This window comes from Eptesicus fuscus, chromosome 11 (assembly GCF_027574615.1).
Source record: "Eptesicus fuscus isolate TK198812 chromosome 11, DD_ASM_mEF_20220401, whole genome shotgun sequence".
Classification (NCBI taxonomy): domain Eukaryota; kingdom Metazoa; phylum Chordata; class Mammalia; order Chiroptera; family Vespertilionidae; genus Eptesicus; species Eptesicus fuscus.
This window is the reverse complement of record NC_072483.1, coordinates 79,856,207-79,881,796: the sequence shown is the minus strand read 5'-3', so window position 1 is coordinate 79,881,796 and position 25,590 is coordinate 79,856,207. Positions and strand designations below refer to the sequence as shown.

General features: G+C 48.0%; 1 protein-coding gene across 5 annotated transcripts in view; it reads right to left on the bottom strand.

Moving 5' to 3' along the window:
* Positions 1-25,590, bottom strand: part of PLEKHM3 (pleckstrin homology domain containing M3) — a 146,328-nt gene that overhangs the window by 71,672 nt on the left and 49,066 nt on the right. For 4 of the 5 annotated variants that reach the window (XM_008145227.3, XM_054723175.1, XM_054723176.1 and 1 more), the window contains exons 4-5: positions 24,223-24,416; positions 886-949 (exon numbers count right to left, since the gene is read on the bottom strand). In XM_008145227.3, the coding sequence (XP_008143449.2) occupies positions 886-949; positions 24,223-24,416 (258 nt within the window). Of the gene's footprint in view, positions 1-885; positions 950-16,560; positions 16,621-24,222; positions 24,417-25,590 lie in introns of those variants that run through there. The other variant, XM_054723177.1, reaches the window with a different exon arrangement.

Genomic DNA, 25,590 nt, shown 5'->3' with positions numbered 1-25,590 from the left:
GGCTTGAGCACAAAGAGTTTAATAGTCACTGCTTTTATATCCTTTCTCCTCGTTTTTTACTGAGATATAATTCACACACCATAAGACTTACTCTTCTGAAGTATTCAATTCACTGGTCTCTAGCATATTCACAAGGTTGTGCAACCACCACCACTATGTAATTCCAGAATATTTTCAACATTCCCAAAGGAAATCCCGGATATTAGCAGTCCCCCCTCATTCCCCTATTCTCCCAGGCCTTGGCAACCACTCATCTACTTTCCAATTCCAGGGATTTGCCTGTTTGGGATATTTCATTTAAATAGATCATAAAATATGTGTTCTCTTCTGTCTGGCTTCTTTCAGCACGATGTTTTCTAGGTGCATTCATATGGTAGCATGTATCAGTACTGTACTTTTTATGGCCAAATAATATTCCATTGTATGGATATAAAATTGTGTTTATTCATTAGTTGATGAATATTTGGGTTGTTCCCATTCTTTGGTTATTATGAATATGCATGTACAAGTAAGTGTTAAAGTGAACATATGTTTTCAATTCTGTTGGTGCATATCTAGGAATGAAACTGCTGGGTCATGTGGTAGCTGTTTAATTCTTTGAGGGGCTGCCAGACTGTTCTCCACAGTGGCTGCACCACTCTGCATTCCCACCAGCAGTGTAGGAGAGCTCCAATTTCTCGACGCCCTTGCCAACATTTGTTACTGTCCTGGAATATCTTTTTATACTAAGTTTGTTTTTTCCATTATGAATAGAAATTAACCGATTATCAGGGCTTACAAAGAGAACTACCCCAAAGATGGCAGAATTCAGTGCCAAGACCACAATAAACAAAGGCACTCCCCCAGGGAGAAAAGAGAAATGAAATGGCCCCTCTGAGTACCTACCTGCTGCAGATCGGCGAGGGAGTACAGGTGGATCTGTTGAAGGAGGTATTCTCTGGGGAAAATTCTGAAAACAAGGACAGAAACACACATGACCTGTGGTGCTGCCACAAAACACCCTTGTTCTGTTAAGTTTCAAAGTCTCGTTCAAGATCCCTTTCGTCTGCCTGCTCCCCTGTCCACCTGTACGCCTCCTCACACCTTCTGAGAAGTCAGTAACAATCCCTTTGTTCAGATCTTTTTCTTCCTAACACGGAGAGCAAGATGGAGGTAACCGTTTGATCTTGGGTTTCTTCTGTAACCCGAGGTGCTAACAGTACCATGTAGTGGCCCAGGCCTGAGGGCTGCAGCACCAGGTTCTTCTACCAGCCAGATCCCTAACAAGCTGTGTCATCTCAGGCAAGTCGCAAAACCTTCTTCAGCTTCTTCACTGTGGAATGAAGTAGACTGAACTCCATCCTCTAAGTATCTTTCCAGCTCCATTATTCTATGTCTAAATTAATAGATTTGAGTTGAGGAAATCAGTGGAGTGGCAACTTGTGTGTCTTTTGTCTACAGATGCCTATGGATTTCATTAGTAGGGACAGTAGTGCTCAATATCACATCAATGAACTATCCTCTTACATGTATAGTAATAGTAAGTGTTAAAACCTAGGCACAAATGGGAATAATGGAACAAAACAGTTCAAACTGGGACTCGCTGGCAAGGTCCAATATCTTTGGCTGCTGTCAGTTCATAGCATCTGGATAAATGACAGTGAGTGAACTTAAAAAAATACAAACACATCCAGTAGAGTATGGATAAGGATACAGGTACCAAGGTATACGTGGTTAGAAACTACCTCCCCACCACCACCACCACACACACAAATAAAAACAAAACTCATGGTTCTCACATTTTCTGTCTTTTAATGGAACTATGCAATTTTTTTGTGTCCTCAATGAAAGAAACCAGCAATTTATTTAACATTTATAACTGTCCACTATGTGCCACGCACTGTGCCAGGCACTAGGAAGATAATTATGAATAAGACAATCATAGTGTTTGAGTTCAAGAAGCATAAAGTCAAGTTAGGGAGAGGTACAAACACTGGTAATTACAGTATGTGTGGTTATTGAAAAGGAAGTTATGCGTTGGGTATTTATTTCTGGAATAGTCTAACATGGTGGGTCCCAAATCTTGCCATCTATTAGAGTCACTTGGGGAGCCTTTAGAAAATCATAGGGCATAGCCTGGGTAGAACCCAGAAATCAGTATTAAACAAAACAAAATATCCCCTGATAATTAGGGCAGCCAAAGTTTACAACCACTGCCCTAATATTCATCCAGCTCACTGGGAAATTCATCACTCAATCTTTCTATTAAGTATGCACTACTTGACAAATCCTAGAGATTAAATCATTTATCCCTTCACCTGGCTTCCCCTAATATTAACGTTTTACTCAACCAAGTACATTGATCAAAACTAAAAAAAAACACACCTATTATGTAAATTATACTTTATTCAGATTTCACCAATGATTTCATTAATGTCCTTTTTCTGTTCAAAGATACAATCCAGAATATAGCATTGCACTTATAGATTTAAAACAACAACAACACAGTAGTCTACCCCAACCCCATCCATGGTTTCACTTCCTATGGTTTCAGTTACCCCAGGTCCAAAAATATTACATGGAACATTCCAGAAATAATTCGTAAGTTTTAAACTGGGCACTGTTCTAAGTAGTGTGGTGAAATCTCATACTGTCTTGCTCTGTCCCACCTGGGATGTGAATCATCCTCTGTCCAGTGTGTCCATGCTGTATGTGCTGACCATCCTTTAGTCATTTAGTAGCTGTCTCAGCTGTCAGATCGACTGTGGTGGTGTCGCAGTGCTTGTGTTCAAGTGACCTTATTATTATAATTGTTCGATTTTATTATTGTTGATCTCTTTCTATGCCTAATTTATAAATTAGATGATCGTAGGTATGTATGTATAGGAAAAAACATCGTGTGTGTGTGTGTGTGTGTGTGTGTGTGTGTGTGTATTTATGCATTTGCAAGAAGACTGGAGACCCAAACATATGTGCAAAAAAGGAAACGCAGGAGGACACAGTCTTTCAGTGGGACTACGAGGACAGCAATGTGCCAGAATCTAATAAGGGATGGAGGGTGTTTGAGCACAGTTGAATGGAAGGCATAATCTTTGTCAAAGGCGACTGCTTATTAACAAAATCCCTTAAATAAGGTAAAATGAAAACAATGTGGCAGCAAAACTGATAAATAGAGACAGAGTGAGCCAAGTGAGTAGGCTGGAAAAACATTTCAAAATTAGCTTCTCCTGCTTCCATTGGTTTGTACAAAGCTGGGTCAGCTACAGGAAGAGTCAGAAGAAGGCAGGCAACTGAAATGAACGGCAGCAGGGACAAGTGCAGGGTAGCATATCTATAATGTTTAAAGTTTCTTCTGCTCCAAAACCCAAACATTCTATAACTGAGAGCACACAGGATATAAGAATTATTTATACATTTACAAACCCAATCATACTTACTCCCTTACTAAGGTACTACAGCCAGTCAAGTATCTAGTCAACAAACACTTAGCGAGGGTCAAAAATAAGCCAGGTGTCATGCTAACTGCTGATATGTCAGTGACCACAGTTGATGAGCAATAAAGACAATGTCCAGCTTTTTAAAAAAAAATTATTAAGGCACTAGAGGCCCGATGCACAAAATTCGTGCAAGGGGCTTGGACCTTGCAGCCCTGACTTTGTCCAGGTCATCCGGAAGGATGTCCAGAAGGTCGTTTGGCTGTCGGTCTAATTAGCATATTACACTTTTATTATTACAGGAGATAATTGACATATACCATTACATTATACAGGGTGGGGCAAAAGTAGGTTTATAGTTGTTCACATGGAAAATAATAAAATAATTAATTAATAATACAAGAATGAACTCTGTTTCACATATTCACAACTGTAACCCTACCTTTGTCTCACCCTGTATTAGTTTTAGGTGTATAATACTGATTTGATATTTGTACACATTGTGAAATAATCACTACCAGGAGTCTATTTAACATCTGTCACATATGCAACACAGCATTATTAACGATAGTCTCATGCTGTACATTACATCCCTATGACTTACTAATTTTATAACTGGAAGTTCATACCTTTTGACCCCCTCACCCATCCCTACACACACACATTTGGCAACCACCAATCTGTTCTCTGTATCTATGAATTTGGTTTCTTTGGTTTTTTTTTTTCGTTTTGTTTTTAGATTCCACATATAAATGAGATCATATGGTATCTGCCTTTCTCAGCCTGACTTATTTCATTTAGCATAAACCCCTCAAGGTCCATCCATGTTGTTGCAAATGGCAAGTTTTCATTCTTTTTTATGGCTGAACTAGAGGTCCGGTGCACGAATTCATGCACCAGTGGGGTCCCTAGGCCTGGCCTGTGGGATTGGGCCAAAACCAGCTTTCCTACATCCCTCTAGGGATCCCAGATTGCAAGAAGGTGTACACCAGGCTGAAGGACCCTACTGGTGTGTGACCAGGGCCAAGAGAGACGCAGGAGGTTGGCCAGCCAGGGAGGGACTGTGGGAGGGCTCCAGTCCCGATTGGCCGAACCCCAGCAGCAAGCTAACCTACCAGTTGGAGTGTCTGCCCCTGGTGGTCAGTGTATGTCATAGCGACTGGTCGACTGGTCAACTATTAGTCTGCCCCCTGGTGGTCAGTGTATGTCATAGTGAGCGGTTGAGCAGCCTTAGCATATCATTAGCTTATTATGCTTTGATTGGTTGAACGGTCGACTGGACACTTAGCATATTAGGCTTTTATTATATAGGATAGGATAATATTCCATGTATATATACACCACATTTTCTAGTTGTTTCCATAACCGGCTATTGTAAATAGTGCTGCAATGAACATGGGGTGCATATATCTTGTCGTTTTCTTCAGATAAATATCCAGAAGTGAACTTGTTGGATTGTATGGTAGTTTTATTTTTAGTTTTTTAAGGAACCTCCAAACTGTTTTCCCTAGTGGCTACACCAATTTACATTCCCACCAACAGTACACAAGAGTTCCCTTTTTTCCACATCCTCACCAACACTTTTTTTTCCTTTTTTCTTCTTCTTATTGTATTTATATGATAAGATGTATGTTAGCTGAACCTACTGTGGTAATCACAATACATATAAATCAAATTATCAAGCAGTATACCTTAAACTTACAGTGATGTATGTCAATTACTTTTCTTTTTTCAGAATTGTTGACAGTATTATAGATGTCTCCCATTCCCCCCACCCCTTTACCCACCTCCGCCCAGCCCCTAACCTCCCCCCACCCTAGGTATTTTTATTTTTATTTTTAACAATGGCCATTCTGACAGGTGTGAGGCAATATCTTATTGTGGTTTTGACTGAATTTCCCTGGTGATTAGTGATCTTGAGCATCTTTTCATGTAACTGTTGGCCACTTGTATGCCTTCTTCGGAAAATATCTATTTAGATCTTCTGCCCATTTTTAAAAAATGGAGAAACCAAGATGGCGGCATAGGTGAAACACCTAACCTGCAGCCGGGCACAACAATTTCAAAGGCACAACTAGAGGTCAGAACGGACATCGTCCAGAACCACAGGAGAGCTGGCGGACTGAAATGCCCACAGATGGGGGGAAGGAGAAGGCCACGGGGACAATCGGGGGAGCCGTAAAAGCCTGAGGTATGGAGAAACTGGCGGAGACACGAGCGCGCGCCTGCGGGGAGGATGGAGCCGGAGAGGAGGGGGCGGCTGACGGCCTGGCCGGCGTTCACTGGCAGGAAGGAGATAAAGGCTCCGGAGTGCGCTAAGCGCCGGCTCCGACTGCTCTGAGCGCCAGTTCCGGGCGAAACCCTGGGAAGCCAGGCGCAGGCTGGGGGAATGAATCTGGGCTGTGGGGCGCAGGCACAGAGGAGCGGCGGAAGGCAGAGCTCCAGAGGCGCGCACGGGAAGGGGCGCAAAGGACGGACTGTTGCCTGCGCCACTGAACTGCCCTAGCGGGAAGGAGACATAAGCTCAGGACCGTGCTGAACCCCAGTTCCGACTGCACTGAACCCCAGTTCCGGGCGAATCCCTGGGAAGCCAGGCGCACGCTGGGGGAATGAATTTGGGCTGTGGTGGCGGAGGCACAGAGAAGCGGCGGCTCCAGACGCGCGCACTGGAAGGTGCGCAGAGGACGAACTTTTGCCTGCGCCACTGGGTGGCCCTGCTGGGAAGGAGACAGGGACGCCAGACTGCGCTGAGACCCAGTTCCAACTGCACTGAAGCCCAGTTCCAGGCGAGAATCTGGGAGTCCAGATTCATTAGGGGAGGGACTGGACTGTTTGGCAGTGGGCGAAACTCCAGGGCGCGTTTCTCTCAGAGGTGTTTGCAAGGAATACAGAGGGACACAGACACAGGAGCCTCATAGGGCGGGGCTGACAGGAAGCCAAGGTTGTAGGCTCCACCCTGTAGCTCCGCCCCAGCCAAGCTGAGCAGAAGCTTTTTCCTGCTGAGTGCCTCAGGTAGTGGCTGACCCACACTGCATTGGAGACCCAGAAACGAGGGCATCTAGTGGTTGGTGGGAGATGACACCAGATTTCAATCACTCGCATAAGGGAGGCATTCTAGAGGCAGACTCAGTGAGCGCCAAGGCATGGCTGCATCAAGACCCGGCCCACAAACATGTCTCCTGCACAGCAACTCTTCCTATATAGACAAAGAGGGTCCTCACGGCCAATTGGCCTGGAGGACAATTCCTCCCAGTGACACCAACAACAATCAAGACTTAACTGTACAAAGGAGGACCAAGATGGAGACATAGGGCGGCAGCCTGATCGTTGCCTACCACAACAATATTGAGACTACGACGGGAGAGCAGAGCAGACACCAGCCAGAAAGACCGGGGGGCTGGCTGAGCAGATGCTCTACAACTAGAATAAAAGAGAGGGGTACGCAGGATGATGCTGATGCCGGTGACCCAAAGTCCACACTTTAAGAACTATGGCTCAGGCGACACAATGGTGGCCAGGAACGTGCTCGGAGCAGTTCCCCCGGCGGTCTCCGGCTGAGGGGATGGCTCCACTCGCTGCCGAGCACGGACAGACGAGCCCCTGGGAGACATGGGGTGGGAGACTCCGTGCTTGCTGACCTCCGAGTCCTTCAAGAATCTCAATGCCCCGAAGTGGCCAGGTGCGCACGCTCAGCGACTGGCCACCGTTGCAGACCCAAGGGCCGACGCAGCGACACCGGACCAGCCCACCGCCGGGTACCGGGCACACCGGAGCCTTGCCGAGCCCGCCGCCCAACGAGTTCTGCGGCAGCCGCCCTGGAGCTCTGAGAAAATGACCGAAGGAATTGCTGAGAGGGAATTGACCAACAGGAATTGGGATCAAGAAGACGAAACCCCGCTGAGACCCGAGTCCAGGCGAGCCTGCTAGCCTCTGGGCTCAGATGTGGTCACACGCCTCTGGGTCTAGGTGAGGCCTCACGCCCCTGGGTTTGGGTGAGGCCACGCGCCCCTGGGGCCAGGTGAAGCTGGATTCCGGGTTCGGGTGAGGCCATGTGCCCCTGGGTCCGGGTGAATCTGAACCCTGGGTCCGGGTGAGGCCGTGGGCCCCTGGATCCGGGTAAGGCTGGGTCCCGAGTACGGGTGAGGCCGTGAGCCCCTGGATCCGGGTGAGACCACGCGACCAGGGGTCTGAGAGAGGTAACGCGCCCCTGGGTCCGGGTGGCTTCGTGCACCTAGGTCCAGGTGAGGCCACGTGCCCCTGGGTCTGAGAGAGGCCACGCACCCCTAGGTCCGGGCGAGACCATGTGTCCCTGGATCCGGGTGGGGCCTCGTGCACCTAGGTCCAGGTGGGGCCGCGTGCCCCTGGGTCTGGGGGAGGCCAGGCGTCCCTGGGTCCGGGTGAGACCGTGTGTCCCTGGATCCGGGTGAGACCTCGTGCACCTAGGCATGGGTGAGGTCACGTGCCCCGGGGTCTGAGAGGCCAAGCGTCCCTGGGTCTAGGTGAGACCGTGTGTCCCGGGATCCGGGTGAGGCCGCGTGCACCTAGGCCCGGGTGAGCCCAAGTGGCCCTGGGTCTGGGAGAGGCCAAGCGTCCCTGGGTCCGGGTGAGACCATGTGTCCCAGGATCCGGGTGAGGCCTCGTGCACCTAGGCCCGGGTGAGCCCAAGTGGCCATGGGTCTGGGAGAGGCCAGGCGTCCCTCGGTCCGGGTGAGACCATGTGTCCCTGGATCCGGGTGAGGCCTCGTGCACCTAGGCCCGGGTGAGCCCAAGTGGCCCTGGGTCTGGGAGAGGCCAAGCGTCCCTGGGTCCGGGTGAGACCATGTGTCCCTGGATCCGGGTGAGGCCGCGTGCACCTAGGCCCGGGTGAGCCCAAGTGGCCCTGGGTCTGGGAGAGGCCAAGCGTCCCTGGGTCCGGGTGCGACCATGTGTCCCTGGATCCGGGTGAGGCCTCGTGCACCTAGGCCCGGGTGAGCCCAAGTGGCCCTGGGTCTGGGAGAGGCCAAGCGACCCTGGGTCCGGGTGAGACCATGTGTCCCTGGATCCGGGTGAGGCCTCGTGCACCTAGGCCCGGGTGAGCCCAAGTGGCCCTGGGTCTGGGAGAGGCCAAGCGTCCCTGGGTCCGGGTGAGACCATGTGTCCCTGGATCCGGGTGAGGCTGCGTGCACCTAGGCCCGGGTGAGCCCAAGTGGCCCTGGGTCTGGGAGAGGCCAAGCGTCCCTGGGTCCGGGTGCGACCATGTGTCCCTGGATCCGGATGAGGCCTCGTGCACCTAGGCCCGGGTGAGCCCAAGTGGCCCTGGGTCTGGGAGAGGCCAAGCATCCCTGGGTCCGGGTGAGACCATGTGTCCCTGGATCCGGGTGAGGCCGCGTGCACCTAGGCCCGGGTGAGCCCAAGTGGCCCTGGGTCTGGGAGAGGCCAAGCGTCCCTGGGTCCGGGTGCGACCATGTGTCCCTGGATCCGGGTGAGGCCTCGTGCACCTAGGCCCGGGTGAGCCCAAGTGGCCCTGGGTCTGGGAGAGGCCAAGCGTCCCTGGGTCCGGGTGAGACCATGTGTCCCAGGATCTGGGTGAAGCCTCGTGCACCTAGGCCCGGGTGAGCCCAAGTGGCCCTGGGTCGGGGGGAGGCCAAGCGTCCCTGGGTCCGGGTGAGACCATGTGTCCCTGGATCCGGGTGAGGCCGCGTGCACCTAGGCCCGGGTGAGCCCAAGTGGCCCTGGGTCTGGGAGAGGCCAAGCGTCCCTGGGTCCGGGTGCGACCATGTGTCCCTGGATCCGGATGAGGCCTCGTGCACCTAGGCCCGGGTGAGCCCAAGTGGCCCTGGGTCTGGGAGAGGCCAAGCGTCCCTGGGTCCGGGTGAGACCATGTGTCCCTGGATCCGGGTGAGGCCTCGTGCACCTAGGCCCGGGTGAGCCCAAGTGGCCCTGGGTCTGGGAGAGGCCAAGCGTCCCTGGGTCCGGGTGAGACCATGTGTCCCTGGTTCCGGGTGAGGCTGCGTGCACCTAGGCCCGGGTGAGCCCAAGTGGCCCTGGGTCTGGGAGAGGCCAAGCGTCCCTGGGTCCGGGTGTGACCATGTGTCCCTGGATCCGGATGAGGCCTCGTGCACCTAGGCCCGGGTGAGCCCAAGTGGCCCTGGGTCTGGGAGAGGCCAAGCGTCCCTGGGTCCGGGTGAGACCATGTGTCCCTGGATCCGGGTGAGGCCTCGTGCACCTAGGCCCGGGTGAGCCCAAGTGGCCCTGGGTCTGGGAGAGGCCAAGCATCCCTGGGTCCGGGTGAGACCATGTGTCCCTGGATCCGGGTGAGGCCGCGTGCACCTAGGCCCGGGTGAGCCCAAGTGGCCCTGGGTCTGGGAGAGGCCAAGCGTCCCTGGGTCCGGGTGCGACCATGTGTCCCTGGATCCGGGTGAGGCCTCGTGCACCTAGGCCCGGGTGAGCCCAAGTGGCCCTGGGTCTGGGAGAGGCCAAGCGTCCCTGGGTCCGGGTGCGACCATGTGTCCCTGGATCCGGGTGAGGCCTCGTGCACCTAGGCCCGGGTGAGCCCAAGTGGCCCTGGGTCTGGGAGAGGCCAAGCGTCCCTGGGTCCGGGTGCGACCATGTGTCCCTGGATCCGGATGAGGCCTCGTGCACCTAGGCCCGGGTGAGCCCAAGTGGCCCTGGGTCTGGGAGAGGCCAAGCGTCCCTGGGTCCGGGTGCGACCATGTGTCCCTGGATCCAGATGAGGCCTCGTGCACCTAGGCCCGGGTGAACCCAAGTGGCCCTGGGTCTGGGAGAGGCCAAGCGTCCCTGGGTCCGGGTGAGACCATGTGTCCCTGGATCCGGGTGAGGCCTCGTACACCTAGGCCCAGGTGAGCCCAAGTGGCCCTGGGTCTGGGAGAGGCCAAGCGTCCCTGGGTCCGGGTGCGACCATGTGTCCCTGGATCCAGATGAGGCCTCGTGCACCTAGGCCCGGGTGAGGCCACGTGCCCCTGGGTCTGGGAGAGGCCAAGCGTCCCTGGGTACGGGTGAAGCCAGATCCTGGGTCCGGGTGAGGCCGTGCGCCCCTGGATCCATCCGGGTGAGGCTGGGTCCCAGGCCCGGGTGTGACCACGCGCCCCTTGGGTAAGGGTGAGGCCACGTGCCCCTTAGTCTGGGTGACGCCGTGCCCCTGGGTTCGGCCGAGACCAAACCAGAGGGAGTCGGACCTCCATTACCACCATTTGTCCACCATCCAGAGCTGAGGGGTCAGTGCTGACATGTACACATAAGGAACTACTGGACATTGAAATTGGGTCTCAAAAGAACTGTTGGTCCAGGGGGAAGCTCGCTACAGATTGATTCATTTGCCTGTCAGCATAACTATTATTGCTCGTCTCACATTGAGTTCTTATTAGTATATATCTAGTGACATATGATCTCGCTCATCTAGGGGAAATGATGAACAACATAGACTGAGGAACAAGAACAGAACCAGAAGCAAGGAGGCATCGATCGGACTATCGGGCCTCAGAGGGAGGATAGGGGAGGGGAGGGGGAGGGTGGGGGGAGGGGGAGAGTTCAACCAAAGGACCTGTATGCATGCATATAAGCCTATCCAACGGTTAAGTTCAACAGGGGATTGGGGCATGCGTGGGGAGAGGGGTGGGATGGGAATGGGGGGATGAGGACAAATATGTGACACCTTAATCAATAAAGAAATTTAAAAAAAAAATAAATAAATTAAAAAAAAAAAATAAAAAAATAAAAAAAAAAAAAAAAAAAAAAAAAAGATTGTTTGTTGTTATTGCTGTTTGCTATTGGGTTGTATGAGTTCTTTATATAATTTGGATATTAACCCCTTACCAACTATATGATTTGCAGTCATTTTCTCCTATTCAGTAAGTTCCCTTTCATTTTGTTGATGGTTTGCTGTGCAGAAGCTTTTTAGTTTGATGTAGTGCCACTTACTTATTTTGGTTTTTGGTGTCAGATTCAAAAAAACCATTGCCAAGACCTATGTCAAGAAACTTATTGCCTAGGTCAGTGGTCGGCAAACTCATTAGTCAACAGAGCCAAATATCAACAGTACGATTGAAATTTCTTTTGAGAGCCAAATTTTTTAAACTTAAACTTCTTCTAACACCACTTCTTCAAAATAGACTCACCCAGGCCATGGTATTTTGTGGAAGAGCCACACTCAAGGGGCCAAAGAGCCGTATGTGGCTCACGAGCCGCAGTTCGCCGACCACTGGCCTAGGTTATCTTCTAGGATTTTTATGGTTTCACATCTTATGTTCAAGTGTTTAATCCCTTTTGAGCTAACTTTGGGTATGGTGTTAGGTACTGGTCCAGTTTTCCCAACACCATTTGTTCCAGAGACTGTCCTTTCCCCACTGTGTTTTCTTGGTCCAATGTCATAATTTCCCATATGTGCCTGGGTTTATTTCTGAGCTTTTCCTGATTAGCCTAGGTCCTTCTTGCTTCCAAACAGTTCATGCTTCTTCTCACAATAATTAACCAACTTGGGGCACAGTCATCCCTAGTATTCCTCCTCCTCCTTCCTTTGGTGCAGCTCAGGTGGGCTGTGCATTTGTTTGGTGGTCCTATGCATGTAAATGTGTTTCACAAGTGTTTTAGTTTCTCTCTCCCTTTAAGAGACATGCGGAGCCCCTCTGGCCACACCTTATCTACTGCGTCCTCTATCACTCTGCCGTGTCTAACACTAGAGAGGTCATAACAGACGTAAAGACCTGGAAAATGCAACATATGCAGACGAGATAAAGGGACTGAGCTTATTGTGTCTGGAAAAGATGTTGTGTCCAGATTTAGTGGAGGCCATAAAAAATAGAGACTTTTAGTACAGATAATGCCCATCAGCTTTTTTTCTCCCTGGAGGACGGATACTGCAGCATGAAAGCACCGAAGTAATATGTGAGAATACATTTCCTGAGGGAAGATGGAGAAGTATCATAGTGATGCCTTTTACTGTAAGTAAAATTAGAAAAAGAGATTTTGTAGCTATTTAGAGGTAGGTACACACTCTTCTGCTTAGAGGAGGGGAGGGGTTCGAAGGCAGGGTCAGGTAACTTCAGGCTCACTCCTGCTTCAGCTTCTTCCTCTTTCCCATGCCTCGTCTTCAAGGCAGACTTATTTCCCCCGACATTCTCGGAATATCTCCCTCAGGCAGACATCCACAGGGATGCGCAGGGTAGATAATGGCATGAGCCACGCCCAGAGAAGCCTCACCTTCGGGGACGCCAGGGATCTTCCCTTCTGTGGCTTCGAGGTACAAGTCGGCCCTTCTCCCGGAGCTCTTGAGGAAAGCGACAGGACAGCGGGGACACCCAGGGCCAGCCCCCTTAAACTCTGCGCGGTCGCAGGGGTTGTGGAGACCCCGCAGGCCCAAGGCATGCTCGGGTAGCCTAAAGCTGCCTGGGGCGGATCTGACCAGAAGAGGAGGAAGCTCCGCAGGAGATGCAGATATAAACTTGCAGCCACTTCAGGGACTGCCTGGGGAGCCATTCATGCCGGGAGGCAATGCTCCCTTCCCCTTAAGAAAGTCAGCTGGGCATTGATTTTTACTATTAATATAGTCAAGGAAGAATGGATGATCATTTACATTGTTTGTCAGAAAATACGACGTGTGATCAGATCTCCCATGAATTTAATGCAAATCAAGTCCAGCCTTATGACCTCTATACGTCACTATGGTGAAAACTTAAAACCAGCACATACGTGTTTCATGGCAGTAAGCAGATGCTGGGTACGTGACATGCGACAAGCATCGTGCTAGGCCCTGGAGATGTGGAGTCCCGGTGGAGCTTTTCTACCACCAGGGACTGTGCAGACCGGCGGGGCCAGCAGACGGAAGCCGACAGTTCCAGGCCACAACGGGGAGGGCTGCGCTCTGAGTCGCGCCTGCAGGGGTGGGGGGCGGACGCCGGCAGAAACCTGGTCAGGAAGGGCCTCCGACAACCGGCCAGTCTCCACTTGTTCAGAGGACAGTTCGTCTAACAAGTGGAGGGACGGGCATTCCAGGCAGAGGCGGGGAAGAGCCGAGAGGCCGCGGGAGCACACTGCTCTCAGGGAACCGCCACTTGTGAGATGGAGCTGTGCCTGGGTACATGTCAGGACGGCGGGGGGGGGGGGGGGGGGGGGGTAGCAGGGTATGAGCTTAGACAGACAGGAGGTAGCTAGACACGAGACGCCTTGAATGCCCTAAAATAGGGTGCCAGAGAAGTGCCTCAAGCAGGAGAAAGGCATAGTTAGATTTGTGCCTCTAAAAGATCACCTACGGCCCTGGCTGGATGCTCAGTGGTTAGAGCGTCGGCTTGCGGACTAAAGGATCCCGGGTTCGATTCCCAGTCATACCTCGGTTGCAAGTTCCACAGCCCCAGTGGGGTAGAGTGTGGGAGTCAACCAATCGATGTGTCTCTCTCACGTCGATATTTCCCTCTCTCCCCCGCTACTCCTCCCTCTCACTCTCTCTAGAAATCAATGGAAAAAATATTCTCGGGTGAGAATTAAAAAAAAAAAATCATCGGCAGAACGGGATGCAGGAGGAGTGAAGGGATGGATAATTTCTTTGGTAACCTAGGTGAGAAATGATGGAGGCCTGCAGAGAATTTAAATGGTTGCCTGGGGTCTGAGAGAAACCTCCAGAAAGATAGGTTTCTGTAGCAGCATCCACAGGTCATGATGACTGACAGGAAGCGAAGGCCAGGAAGGAGTGGGGGGTTAGTCACGGTTTTCCAGCGAGGTCCAGCAGGTCAATGGCAGCTCCACTGACTGGGAACAAAGACGAGCAGTTGTGTTTGGGGAGAAAGGGAAGCTCGTTTCGGGGCCGGGGACTGGACCTGGCTGTGCAATGGTGGGAGCTGGTGTTAGGTGAAGCCATGAGAATGAATGACAGCCCGACAGCGCCTGTGAGGGAACAGAAACGGCGGGCCCTGGCAAAGCAGCACTATTTAAGGAGCGGCCGCAGGAAGACGCCTGGGAAGTAGCCGCCTGACAAGAGGAGAAAGAGCAGAAGAGCCAAGGAAGGGAGAACTTCAGGAAGGAAGAGGAGGGTCAAGGGCAGCAGAGGCCACAGAGAGGTTAAATAATAGGAGGAAGACCCTCACGAGGTCCGAAAGTGCTGGATTTGGCAAACGGGATTCATGAGTGACCTCAGACAGACCGGTTTCGGGGGAGGAGAGGGGAGCCAGACTGCGAGGGTGAAGGGCTGAATTACTGGTGTAAGAAGCTGACTTTAAAGAAGAGAAACGGCCGGAGCTGAAGACGGCTGTAGGACTGAGAAAGGCTTCTTTCCTACAGATGGAGAGACTCGGCGTATTTATATGATAAAGTGCAGAAGCTACAGATACAGGAGTTGGGGTAACTGACGGAGCCTGGTCCTGGGAAGGCCTGGAGGAAACGGGGTGTGGACCCCGCTGGAAGCTCTTTCAAATACACCGTCCCCGCCCCGCCCCCGAGTTTTCTTAATTGAAATGCTTCAAGTTTTTGCTAATATGTTAAAAGGTAATTACTAGTTTATCCAACGTTCCCTCCAAACGTCAGTGTTTAGGAACCAAAGCTACAGATGCACTGACGCCACAGGACTCGGCGTCCCTTGGGGAGCAGGTGTCTGCTGCAGTGGGTGCTGCCTTTGCTTCCCGATGGGACTGCCGCGTTTCGGGTGTTCTGTCCCTGAAGTAACCTCGCTGCACCGCAGGCCTGTTAGTCATCAGGGCTGCCAGGCTCTCCAGCAGGCCAGCCCCGAGGACAGCCCTGCTCCTGCCGATGCCAGTTCATCTGCTCGGTCCTGACACCAGACAAACTTGAGGAGAGCCGGCTCTGCACTTCACTCGCCCATCACTGGCAGGTGCACGGTCAGGGCCTCTGAACCCGGAAGAAAGCTGCTAAAGGACCCTGAAACGCACAATCACTTCCAGTGCCAACACTTTCTATTTCAGTATCTTTAGGATTGCCTGGCACACCGAGATAGCAACGTAGGCTTCATTATAGACTGCTCTAATGAGAAAGGTGAGAGAACGTAAAAACTGAGGGAAAAGATCATATATGATTCAGACCCCCTATATTAATGCAGTTGGCACTTGAGGTTAAAAATGCAGAGATAATTGCCTATGAAATCAAAGGCAGGAGTCTTTACAAAAGAGGTAGGGGGTTCCTCCTTCCATTTTGTACCAGGACACTGAGTCAAACGCATCAAGACTCATTTAACCTTGACTAATTTCTGAGGACTTCAACTCGGCTCCCACAAGCCTGATGCTCACGAGAGAAAAGGAACTACTAGTAAGTGGGCTCAGAAGTAGGCAGACCGTTTGCAGGATTTTGATGGATTTAATGACATCGCCATTTCCCTGGAGCTCGACTCTTAAGAGTTGCACAGCTGGCATGTAAAAACCCACCGATTACCTGGAGAGCATTATGCTGAGTGAAATAAGTCAGTCAGAGAAAGACAAGTACCATATGATTTCATGAATATGTGGGATATAATGAACAAAATCAACTAACAAAGAGCAGACTGATAGCTGTCTGCAGGCTGGGTGAGAAAGGTGAAGGGATTAAGGAAGAAAAAAAGAAAGACAGACTCAAGGACACAGACAACAATATGGTGATTGCCAGAGGGAAAGGGGGGATCAATAGTGATGGAAGGGACTTGACTTGGGTTGGTAAACACACAGTACAATATGCAGATGATGTGTTGTAGAATGTGCACCTGAAGCACATATACTTTTATTAACCAATGCCAAATAGATAACAACCCAATGATTAAAAAAAAAAAAAAGTTCATAATGGAAATATCACAACACATGTGATAGGCTATAGGCTTTAAAGAACCCCCCGTCTCTCTCTCTCCCTCTCTCTCTCTCTCTCACACTCTCTCACACACACAGAGGAAATATAACACATCAAAGGAAAATCTCCAATTTTGATTCTAAATCATAAGGATCTATAGGAAGACTATGGGTAGAAGTGCATAAGGAATAATACAGAAAGGAAAATCGTTTATTCATGTATTATTACTGTGTTTTCCAGGAAGATGTGCTCCAGGGAAGGTAATTTGTACCGAGTTGAGAGCTTCGGTGTCTTTCCTTTGCAGGGCACATGCACTCACACCGAAAGCACAAAAACCACTGCGAAGCATCCCCAGCGAGACGCAATTTGATGTTCTTGATATGAGCTGTAAGTCCTCCTGAAATAGTTACATTAGGCTGGATGTGTACAGGACTCATATGCCCAGCCGTGCTCCCAGCTAATGGAAAAACAATTTGAAATCAAAGGCAGATATTTCGATAGCAACCCATGTGGAAGAAACAAACTTCAATCATTTTTTTCCTAGATAACTCATTTTGCTAATCTCATTGGCTGAAAAAGTGGCAAGATCGCATCAGATATTACATCTTGGTAGATGATTATGGGAAATAAGGGTCTCTTTTACCCGCTCATTCAGAAATTGTGCTTAAGTTTCTTAGCAACAATCTCCCTGGAGTAGAGATACTTGGGAAGTCATTTTGGTTGTGATTATTCTGGGGTCTGGTGATAACGGTGACAGATTATAGGACAGTTAGTATAGATCCTAGCTCAAATTCTTACAGTATTTTTTTTTAACAGTTCCTGCAATAAGTTTTATTTTTTTGTTGTCTTTTAGAAAACAATGTTAGATAACTTATGTATATTTAATTTAATCTCAGAATAAGATAAAAGCACTTTCTAACTTTCTGAAGGATTTCTCAGTAACTAAAAAGCTCTGTGTATATTACAGTACAATTAATATATAATTTGTCAGTTCTTTTTCAAAGTTTATCTGTTTAGTTGAGTGACACTGTCTTTTTTAGAGTCTGTAGGTCCCTTTTAGAGTGTTGATGTTGGTATGTATATAAGTTGCTGAGAGAGATCTCTAGAGAACATGGAGAGGAGCTATGAGGAGATCAGGAGGTTGGATGACGTGAAAACTTTAGTTCTAGAGTCATCCAAGGGAAAAGGAATTCTTGAGTGAGAATGACTGCTTTCAAAACTATCAAAACACCATTTTCACTCAGTGATTCATGATGCTTTAGGCAAATAGTAACTGGCAAAAAAGACACAGTATACTAGGTGAAGGTGTTGGGTTAAAAGTAGCAAGTACAGTATGAAGCTTAGAGAAAACATCTGGAAGGATATGCACCAAAGTGGTAGAATAATGCATGGCTTTCTTATTTTAGTTTTCAATAATGAACAGTATTTTTCTTTTGTAATAAGAAAAAAAATAAGTTTGGCCAAATTAAGTGGGTGGATCTTGCTGAGAGTACTTTATTCATTTAATTAATTTATTCAACAAATATTGATTAGCCCCCACTATATGTCAGGTATGGTCTAAGGCCCTGGGGAGACAGCAGTGAACAAAACAGATAAAAAGCCGTGCCCTTTTGCAGCTTACAACTAGAGGGAAGAGAGGGAGACAGACAAAATAAAATACCACACTATGTGGTAGTAAGCAGAAGGAAATAAGCACAGGAAGTGTGTGACAGTGGTTACAAATTAAAATTTTTTTTCAGATTAATGTTCCTTTTAAATTTTTTTCAATTACAGTTGACATATATTACTTTTAGGTGTACAGCATAGTGATTAAGCATTTATATACCTTACAAAGTGATCACTCCATAAGTCTTGTACCCATTTGACACCATACATAGTTATTACATATTATTGACTGTTCCCTATGCTGTACTTTACTATTCATTGGTTTCGATTTTAAATAGAGGGGCCAAGGATGCTTCATTAAGGTGAGCTGCGTAAAGACATGACGGAGGTAAGGAACAAGCTATGCAGTTATCTGGGCGGGGACAGGGGACGCGAGGGACAAGTGAGAGAGCTTGGTGTGCTCAACAGAAAGCTTAGTGTGACGGACAGATTCGATGAGAGGCCATGGGGGACAGGACCACATAGGACCTTGGCTTTTACTTGGAGGAAGAGGTGAAGCTATTAGGTCGTTAGGATCAGGGATGGCATCATCTCATACTCTAGCTGTGGTCTTAACACATTGCGGACAGATCATGAGAATTCTCGCTTCATATTACACAGTGTTTTACAAAGTATCATACTTTAAAAAGATATCAGCTTGTAAGAACATGTAATAAATAACTTCGAAATGCAATGGGTATTTAATTTTAAAGCGTGCCTTTAACATTTATATAAAACGTTTTTTTGTACTCGTTCAATAGAAACTTATCTGGCCACTGGGTAAAGCTAAAAATGAAACTACTGGTCCACAGTTGAAGAGCAGACTGAAGGGGGAGAGCAATACTGCAATAATTCAGGGGAAGACTGGCTTGGACTGGGGTGGTAGCAGTGGAGGTGGTGACGAGGGGAAACTGACAGGATTTGCTGAGGGGTTGGGTGCAGAATGTGAGAGAGAGGATTCAGCCTGTACACCTGGATGGATGGAGGCCAGTATGCCGAGGGGAAAGCCTGCAAGAGGAACAGTTAGCAATGGGAATGGGGGCAGGGATATCGGGAGCTCAGGTTTGGACACATTGATAGGCAGCCAAAGGACACATCAACCTTTGAACTTAGCCTCCCTCCAGTGAACTCTAGAGAAAGACAGCACTCCCTGGGGTAACAAGGGAAAGGGGATCTTGGTAAATCAGGTGACATTTATGGGGACTCCTCTAAGAACTTAGCAAGCTGCTAAATTTTGCTTGAAGGAAGCATAGAGATTCTGACAACCCCCGTGCACACTCGTCTTTTTTCTGGTACTCACCATGATATGAAATGTTAATAACAATGGCAATCTTTATGACAGATACTTCTCATCATTTGGTAAAGCTGATATGTCATTGAGAACTAATGCTGCATATAAGTATAATTTCAAATAAAATGTGAAATCAAAGACAGAAGCGGTGGTTTAGGAGGTAGAAGACCACTATTCATACTCTGTTGAGACTCCCAATAAAGCTGTTAAGTTGTTTCCGAATGGTCTAAGCCAAGGACTAAACTTGACAAAACAAATTGTGTGTGTCCGCTGGGGGCCTGATCCCAGGCGCCCCTGTGTGTTGTTCTCTCAGGCTGGGGGCTGCACCCGGCCCCTCCTCCTGTCCAGTCGTCCCATTACGGTGTCCTGGCCTAATTTGCATATTACCTCTTTATATATTAAGATAGTGAGAAACAGGTGACAATGTTTAAGTTTGTTTTGGCTACAGACATTTATATACGACAACCCTATAGATATCTCCACATTTTTGTTTTAAATGTACAGGTCTGGTCAACACTGACTAGAGAGACCGTGCCATGGTCATGCCTACCTTGCAGGACTGGCTGAGTTCGGCAGTGAGCACAGGGGTGCCATCAGCCAGCCAACCTCCCCACTCACAGGACAGTACTCCCTGCCCCTCCCTGCCTTCCCTCACACTCTCCCAGAGGACCTCAATCGAGGCTTCAGGAGAATTAAAAGCAGTTCCTCTTCAGGGTCTGGAGACCTCTGGACATCACCCTCACCAATGGCAAGCACACCAGGGAAAGAAAGCAGCAGCGATGTGAACCTCAGAAAACCTGGTTCCGAGTGTGGACCCTCCTGCTCACCAGCCCCATCCCCTCAGGCAACTCATGTAGCATCTCCAAGTCAGTTCTTTCTCTTCTGTCTAAATACCATCTGTCCTACCCATTCAAGGGGGCTATTGTAAAGAACAAATAACATACTTATGGGGAAGCTCCTCTTAATTGATGAAATCATGATTACGTACAGGCCCAGGTACCAACATAAATAACTGAAGTGGGCTGGCACAGGAAAGCCAGGGCAGCCATGTATCGCACAGCGCATGGCACTGAGTTTGGGGAGATAGTGGGGGCACAGAGACCACAGCAGAGTGGAGGGGGCCAGGACTTCAAGCTGAGGGCTGCTCGCCAAACACGAGGGAGGCTGTGCAATCAGAGCTTCCGATTTCCTCAGAGAAACCAGACAGCCAGCTTCCCTTTGCCTGTTCATGAAAACGCCTGATTATTGAAATGTTAGCAACTGTTTTAACAACTTTTTAAAAAATATATTTTTATTGATTTCAGAGAGGAAGGGAGAGGAAGAGAGAGAAACATCAACGATGAGAGAGAATCAGTGATCAGCTGCCTCCTGCACGCCCCCCACTGGGATCGAGCCTGCAACCCAGGCATGTGCCTGACCAGGGATCAAACCATGACCTCCTGGTTCAGGGGTCAATGCTCAACCACTGAGCCACGCCAGTTGAGCTATTTCAACAATAGGGGCATCCCTGAAAGGCCAAACAAAAGGTGTCTGAGGGCCAAACTTGGCCCTGAGGCGCCCTTTGTGACTTGATGTGCACATTTATCCCATGCTCCCGTGTTCAGTGGGACACTCAGGACTGGGCCTTCCCAGAGACTCCCCTGATAGCAGCTGCCCCGAATGTGCCCTGACAGTGCTTCCATTTTCCTCAGTTCTTCATGCGCCTTCACGTGTGGACACTGTAAATAACCCTTCTCATGAAAAGTGAACTAGGCCTTGAACCAGTCCAGCAGGGTCGCCATCTGGGAGTCCTCAGAAACTCAACTGTCAGCACTGTAAACATTCTAGACTTCATGGAAGACACTGACTTTTTCTAACTAATTACCTCTGCCAGTCAAGATTTGCAGTATGAGTTCAGGAACAAGGCGTTCATTTAACAACAATAACAAAAACAGTGAGGATGAAAACTGGCCGGCCCTCATAATGAAAGGCCTGAAAGCAAACTGTGACTTCCCTAATAAGGCGACGACCAAAGTTGGCTCCCTGGCGGTCGAACGCCAATACAATTAATCAGTCTGTTTTCAGTTTTCTCACGACAGCAATATTAACAGTTTGCTTTATTCTGTTTATATGGTGCTGACAAGTCTTCAGCATGTTGGGCCTACTTGCTGGAGATTAATGGCTACTCCTCTACCGAGGTAAAAACCAGGCAAGGAGAGAATGCCTTTTACGACCAGATAAGAGCTGGATTTTTCTTTGCTCTTTTCCGTTGCCCTGCCTATCAACTCCCCTCTCTTTTAATTTCTATCCAGGATATGTAAGATCAGTAGGGCCCAGCGGTTCTTCTCACGGTTTAAACTCTTCCACTCTTGTTGTCTCCCCAGGTGACACAAAAGGAACCTTGGAGATTGCTTTTGGGGAAGCGTCTCATCTCTAAAGGTACTGCCAGCTAATTGTTCTAAAAAGTCAGATGCCATATAAAAGTGAACGATAGGTAAGAGATGACCTCTGGCAACAGGATATTAGCATATTAGGTGGGCAATGGTTCTCCTTTGTATCTGTGGTTATTTTTGTAGACACTGAAGTAGGCAGAAGTGATATTAAGTATGGCCCAGCCCAGAAAATCTTAGACATCTTTCACTAAATAGTCATATTTCAAAATTAATAAACATGACTTGAAATCATTCAAGAAGACAAATCCCCATACTTCTCTTCCCCTGACCCCCAAAGACTGTAGAAAAAATGCTTGTTACTTGTATATTTTGCTCTGTGCCAGGTTGGAAAGACATGGTAACCTCAAGCCTGTAAATACAGAGAACCTACAAGAACAAAATTAATTACTTGTGTGTAAAGTGCAAGGTATTTGAGAATATCTTGTAGAGCATAATGAACCAGATTTGGGCAGATCCTGAATTCCATGCTTGTTCTTTAATAATTTGTCTCGTGCAAAGGTTCGGTTGGGAAGAAACAGATTAGACAGAAGGGTACTGCAGTATCCTGAGACTACACCAGGTGCTGCACTGAAAGTGAGGAGGAGAGGACAGATTTGAGACTTATCCAGAAACAGAACCAACTAAATACATCTTTTTTGGCTGATTAGATTTGTTATTCAACTACTATTTTTAAGGGGTCTGGATGGGTCAGACGCTGTGCTAAGTAACATACAGGAAGTAAGGAAGAGAAGAATCTGAAGATGACTCCTTCCTCAAAATCAGGCTACTGGCCGCTGTTCAGTGGTCTGAAGTGGCACCATAATACCCATTCATCCTCCCTCCTTCCATCCAATATTTAGTAAGCACCCATCTTGTGCCAGGCACTGCACTACGGAATGGTCATGAACAAGTCCAGAGAAGAAAAATCAAGGGAAAGAAAAAAGTTACTGTGTTCCTTCTCACAGGCTTGGGTGGGAGTGCCTTCTCTCTAGAACCTCCATTCCTTTCCTGGTGGCCTGGCCATGGGCGCAGTACAGGGTGGTAAACCACCGGACTGTGGGAACAGCATAGGTATTCTTAGTCATCCATATGGAGGGAGGATCTCCTATTTAATTTCTAAATGTGTGCCCTGATTTGGCATATTTAACCAAAGTAAAACTATATCAGAAAGGTATCTAACATAATTCCCACGTGCAGATTTTAATATTACCTAAGCATATAGGCTCAAGAAAAATTAGCTCTGAGAAAAGCCCAAAAGTACTGAAAATACTTTGAATGTTAAAATTCTTGTATATAGTTTAGTTGGTAAATTGGTTTGAGACATATAATTCTACTGCCTTTCACGGAAAGCCCTGATATTTTAGAATTAAGATGTGCCTAGACTTTATAGGAACAAATCCTGACCACTTTCTAGTGCTTTCTAAAAAAAATAACTAGGTAGTAGAATGACTACCACTGAGAAATATTTTGCTTTATGGCAGCTGCCTTTTCATTATTATTTTATGAGAGCTTGTCTACATATTATGTATTCTTCACTATCTACATTTAGTTCTTTTAAAAATGTCTTCTTCGGATGCCTGGGGTTATGTCAGTGTCATTGGATCTAATTGGATCTCAAATAGCAAACTAGATCACTTTTAATATTTCCAAAGGTACTTATGCACATAGGCGTACCTCCAAAATCCATGACTAATGTATGCTTTGGTCATTTCTATTAAAACAAAAAAAAAAAAAAGCCGAAACCGGTTTGGCTCAATGGATAGAGCGTCGGCCTGTGGGCTGAAAGGTCCCGGGTTCGATTCTGGTCAAGGGCATGTACCTTGGTTGTGGGCACATCCCCAGTGGGGGGTGTGCAGGAGGCAGCTGATAGATGTTTCTCTCTCATCGATGTTTCTAGCTCTCTATCCCTCTCTCTTCCTCTCTATGTAAAAAATCAATAAAATATATATAAAACAAAAAAAAATTAAAAGGTATTTTTAGGGACTTATGAACACCATCAACAATTATGTCAAGTACAAGCTAGTCTGTATAAGCCAAGAGTGAAAATTTAAATGCCAATAAAAATGTCACTGTAAAAGAAGGAATTTGATGAGAGCAGGCACGTTTTCACTCTGATTTGGTTTTGAGATCTGAGCCCAGTATGGACTTGTGTGTTCTCGGAGACAACAAGCTGTAGGAAGCCTGCACCGTGGGAGCACGAAAAGGCCGAACCTGGGCCTGGGCGTTTCCGTCCCAGCCCTCCCGCCTGCATCGCTGAGCAAGTGTCTCTCTCTATGGAAAATAAGATTTGCATAACCACCTACCTACTTATTTCCCACTGAAAAATGTTTTTAAGTTGTGAATTATTTCAAACATGCTTCTTTTTACTGATGATAAATAGGAGCTGAAAGTGGAAAACACCACAGAAGTGATCCATGAAGAGACACTGCCACCATCATTGTCTCAAGTTAACCGACAGGTAAGAGAAGTCTTCACCGTCTTGGGAACTCGGGCCGTGGGTTCACCGCCTGCAGTTATGCTGAGATCTTATTTCCATTTTGCTTGGCTCAATCTGATAGAGGACCTCAGAGAAAAATGTCCAAGATGAGCCCAGGGGCAGAACCACAGAATTCCAGCCGGTCTGTGCTGGAAAGGCCCTTAGAGACCGTGTCACCACCCTCCCCGGGCAGGAAAGAAAAACAAACTGGAGCCATCTGACATTTATGACTCTTACCTGCGGCGCAGATCCTCGGCCACGGCTGCCCGGCAGCTGAACAAATATGCGCGCAGCGACTTGAGCCGCTGCCGCAGCCGCACCACGGTGGCCAGCGGCTCGGCGTGCAGGTACAGCATGGGGTTCTCCTGCTGGATGTCGATCAGGGGCTCTTCGTACACGTACTCCAGAAACTCTTTGGCCTGCTTAGACACCTACAAAACCAACGTCCTCGATCAGTTCTGCTGGCTCGTCCGGCTTTCCAGCCGCCTCAAACTACGAACCACAGCTTAAGTATCCCAGCCAAGTGAAAAGCCCAAACTAAATATGAAGTTTGTCTTCCTTCTCTCTTCCAGAAACTCAACTGGCATTAATGAAAGGAATGCATTAATTCTATATCCCGATTACCTGCATGTACACACGTGATACAATGACACAGAACTACACAGACCCAGTATACCAAGGTCAGTTTTCTGTTGTGTTGTTTTTTTTTTAATATACTTTGATGATTTAGGATGTAACCAATGGGAAAACTAGGTGAAAGGGATACAGGGCCACTGTGTACTATCTATGCAACCATCTGTGACTCTATATTTCCAGAAAAAGGCTAAAAAAAGGGGGGGGGGAGATTAAGACTCCCTGATCTTAAAAATACATATATGTATATGTGTAGTGTATGTATGTATGTCCTATACCACTTTTAAAAAATAGGTAAATTATGCACCTATTACAAAATTCAAAGAAATAACAATGTTTTAAAAAATAAATATGTGCAGAATAATTTCAATGCATAGAAAACAGACTCAAACACACACTTTTATTTTTGAACTCTCTCTCTCTCTCTATATATATATATATTTTTTTTATTTTTTTTACAGAGAGGAAGGATTGAGAGGGAGAAACAATGAGAGAGAAACATTGATCAGCTGCCTCCTGCATGCCCCCTACTGGGGATTGAGCCCCCAACCAAGATACATGCCCTAGACCAGAATCAAACCTGGGACCCTTTAGTCCAGGTGTCCTCAAACTACGGTCCGCGGGCCACATGTGGGTGTTTTTGCCATTTTGTTTTTTTACTTCAAAATAAGGTATGTGCAGCGTGCATAGGAATTTGTTCATAGTTTTTTTTAAACTATAGTCCGGCCCTCCAACGGTCTGAGGGACAGTGAACTGGTCCCGTGTTTAGAGGACCCCTGCTTTAGACCGTGGGCCAATGCTCTATCCACTGAGACAAACCAGTTAGGGCTCAAATAAACACTTTAGTGAGCAGAAGGAGTTTTTCTTATTAGAACAACTTGGAACTTGGGCTGCCTCTAGCATCTTCATCCATTTCTGTATCTACCTCTGGTAGTAAACAAAGTTGACTATAAAATATCACCGTCATCAGTA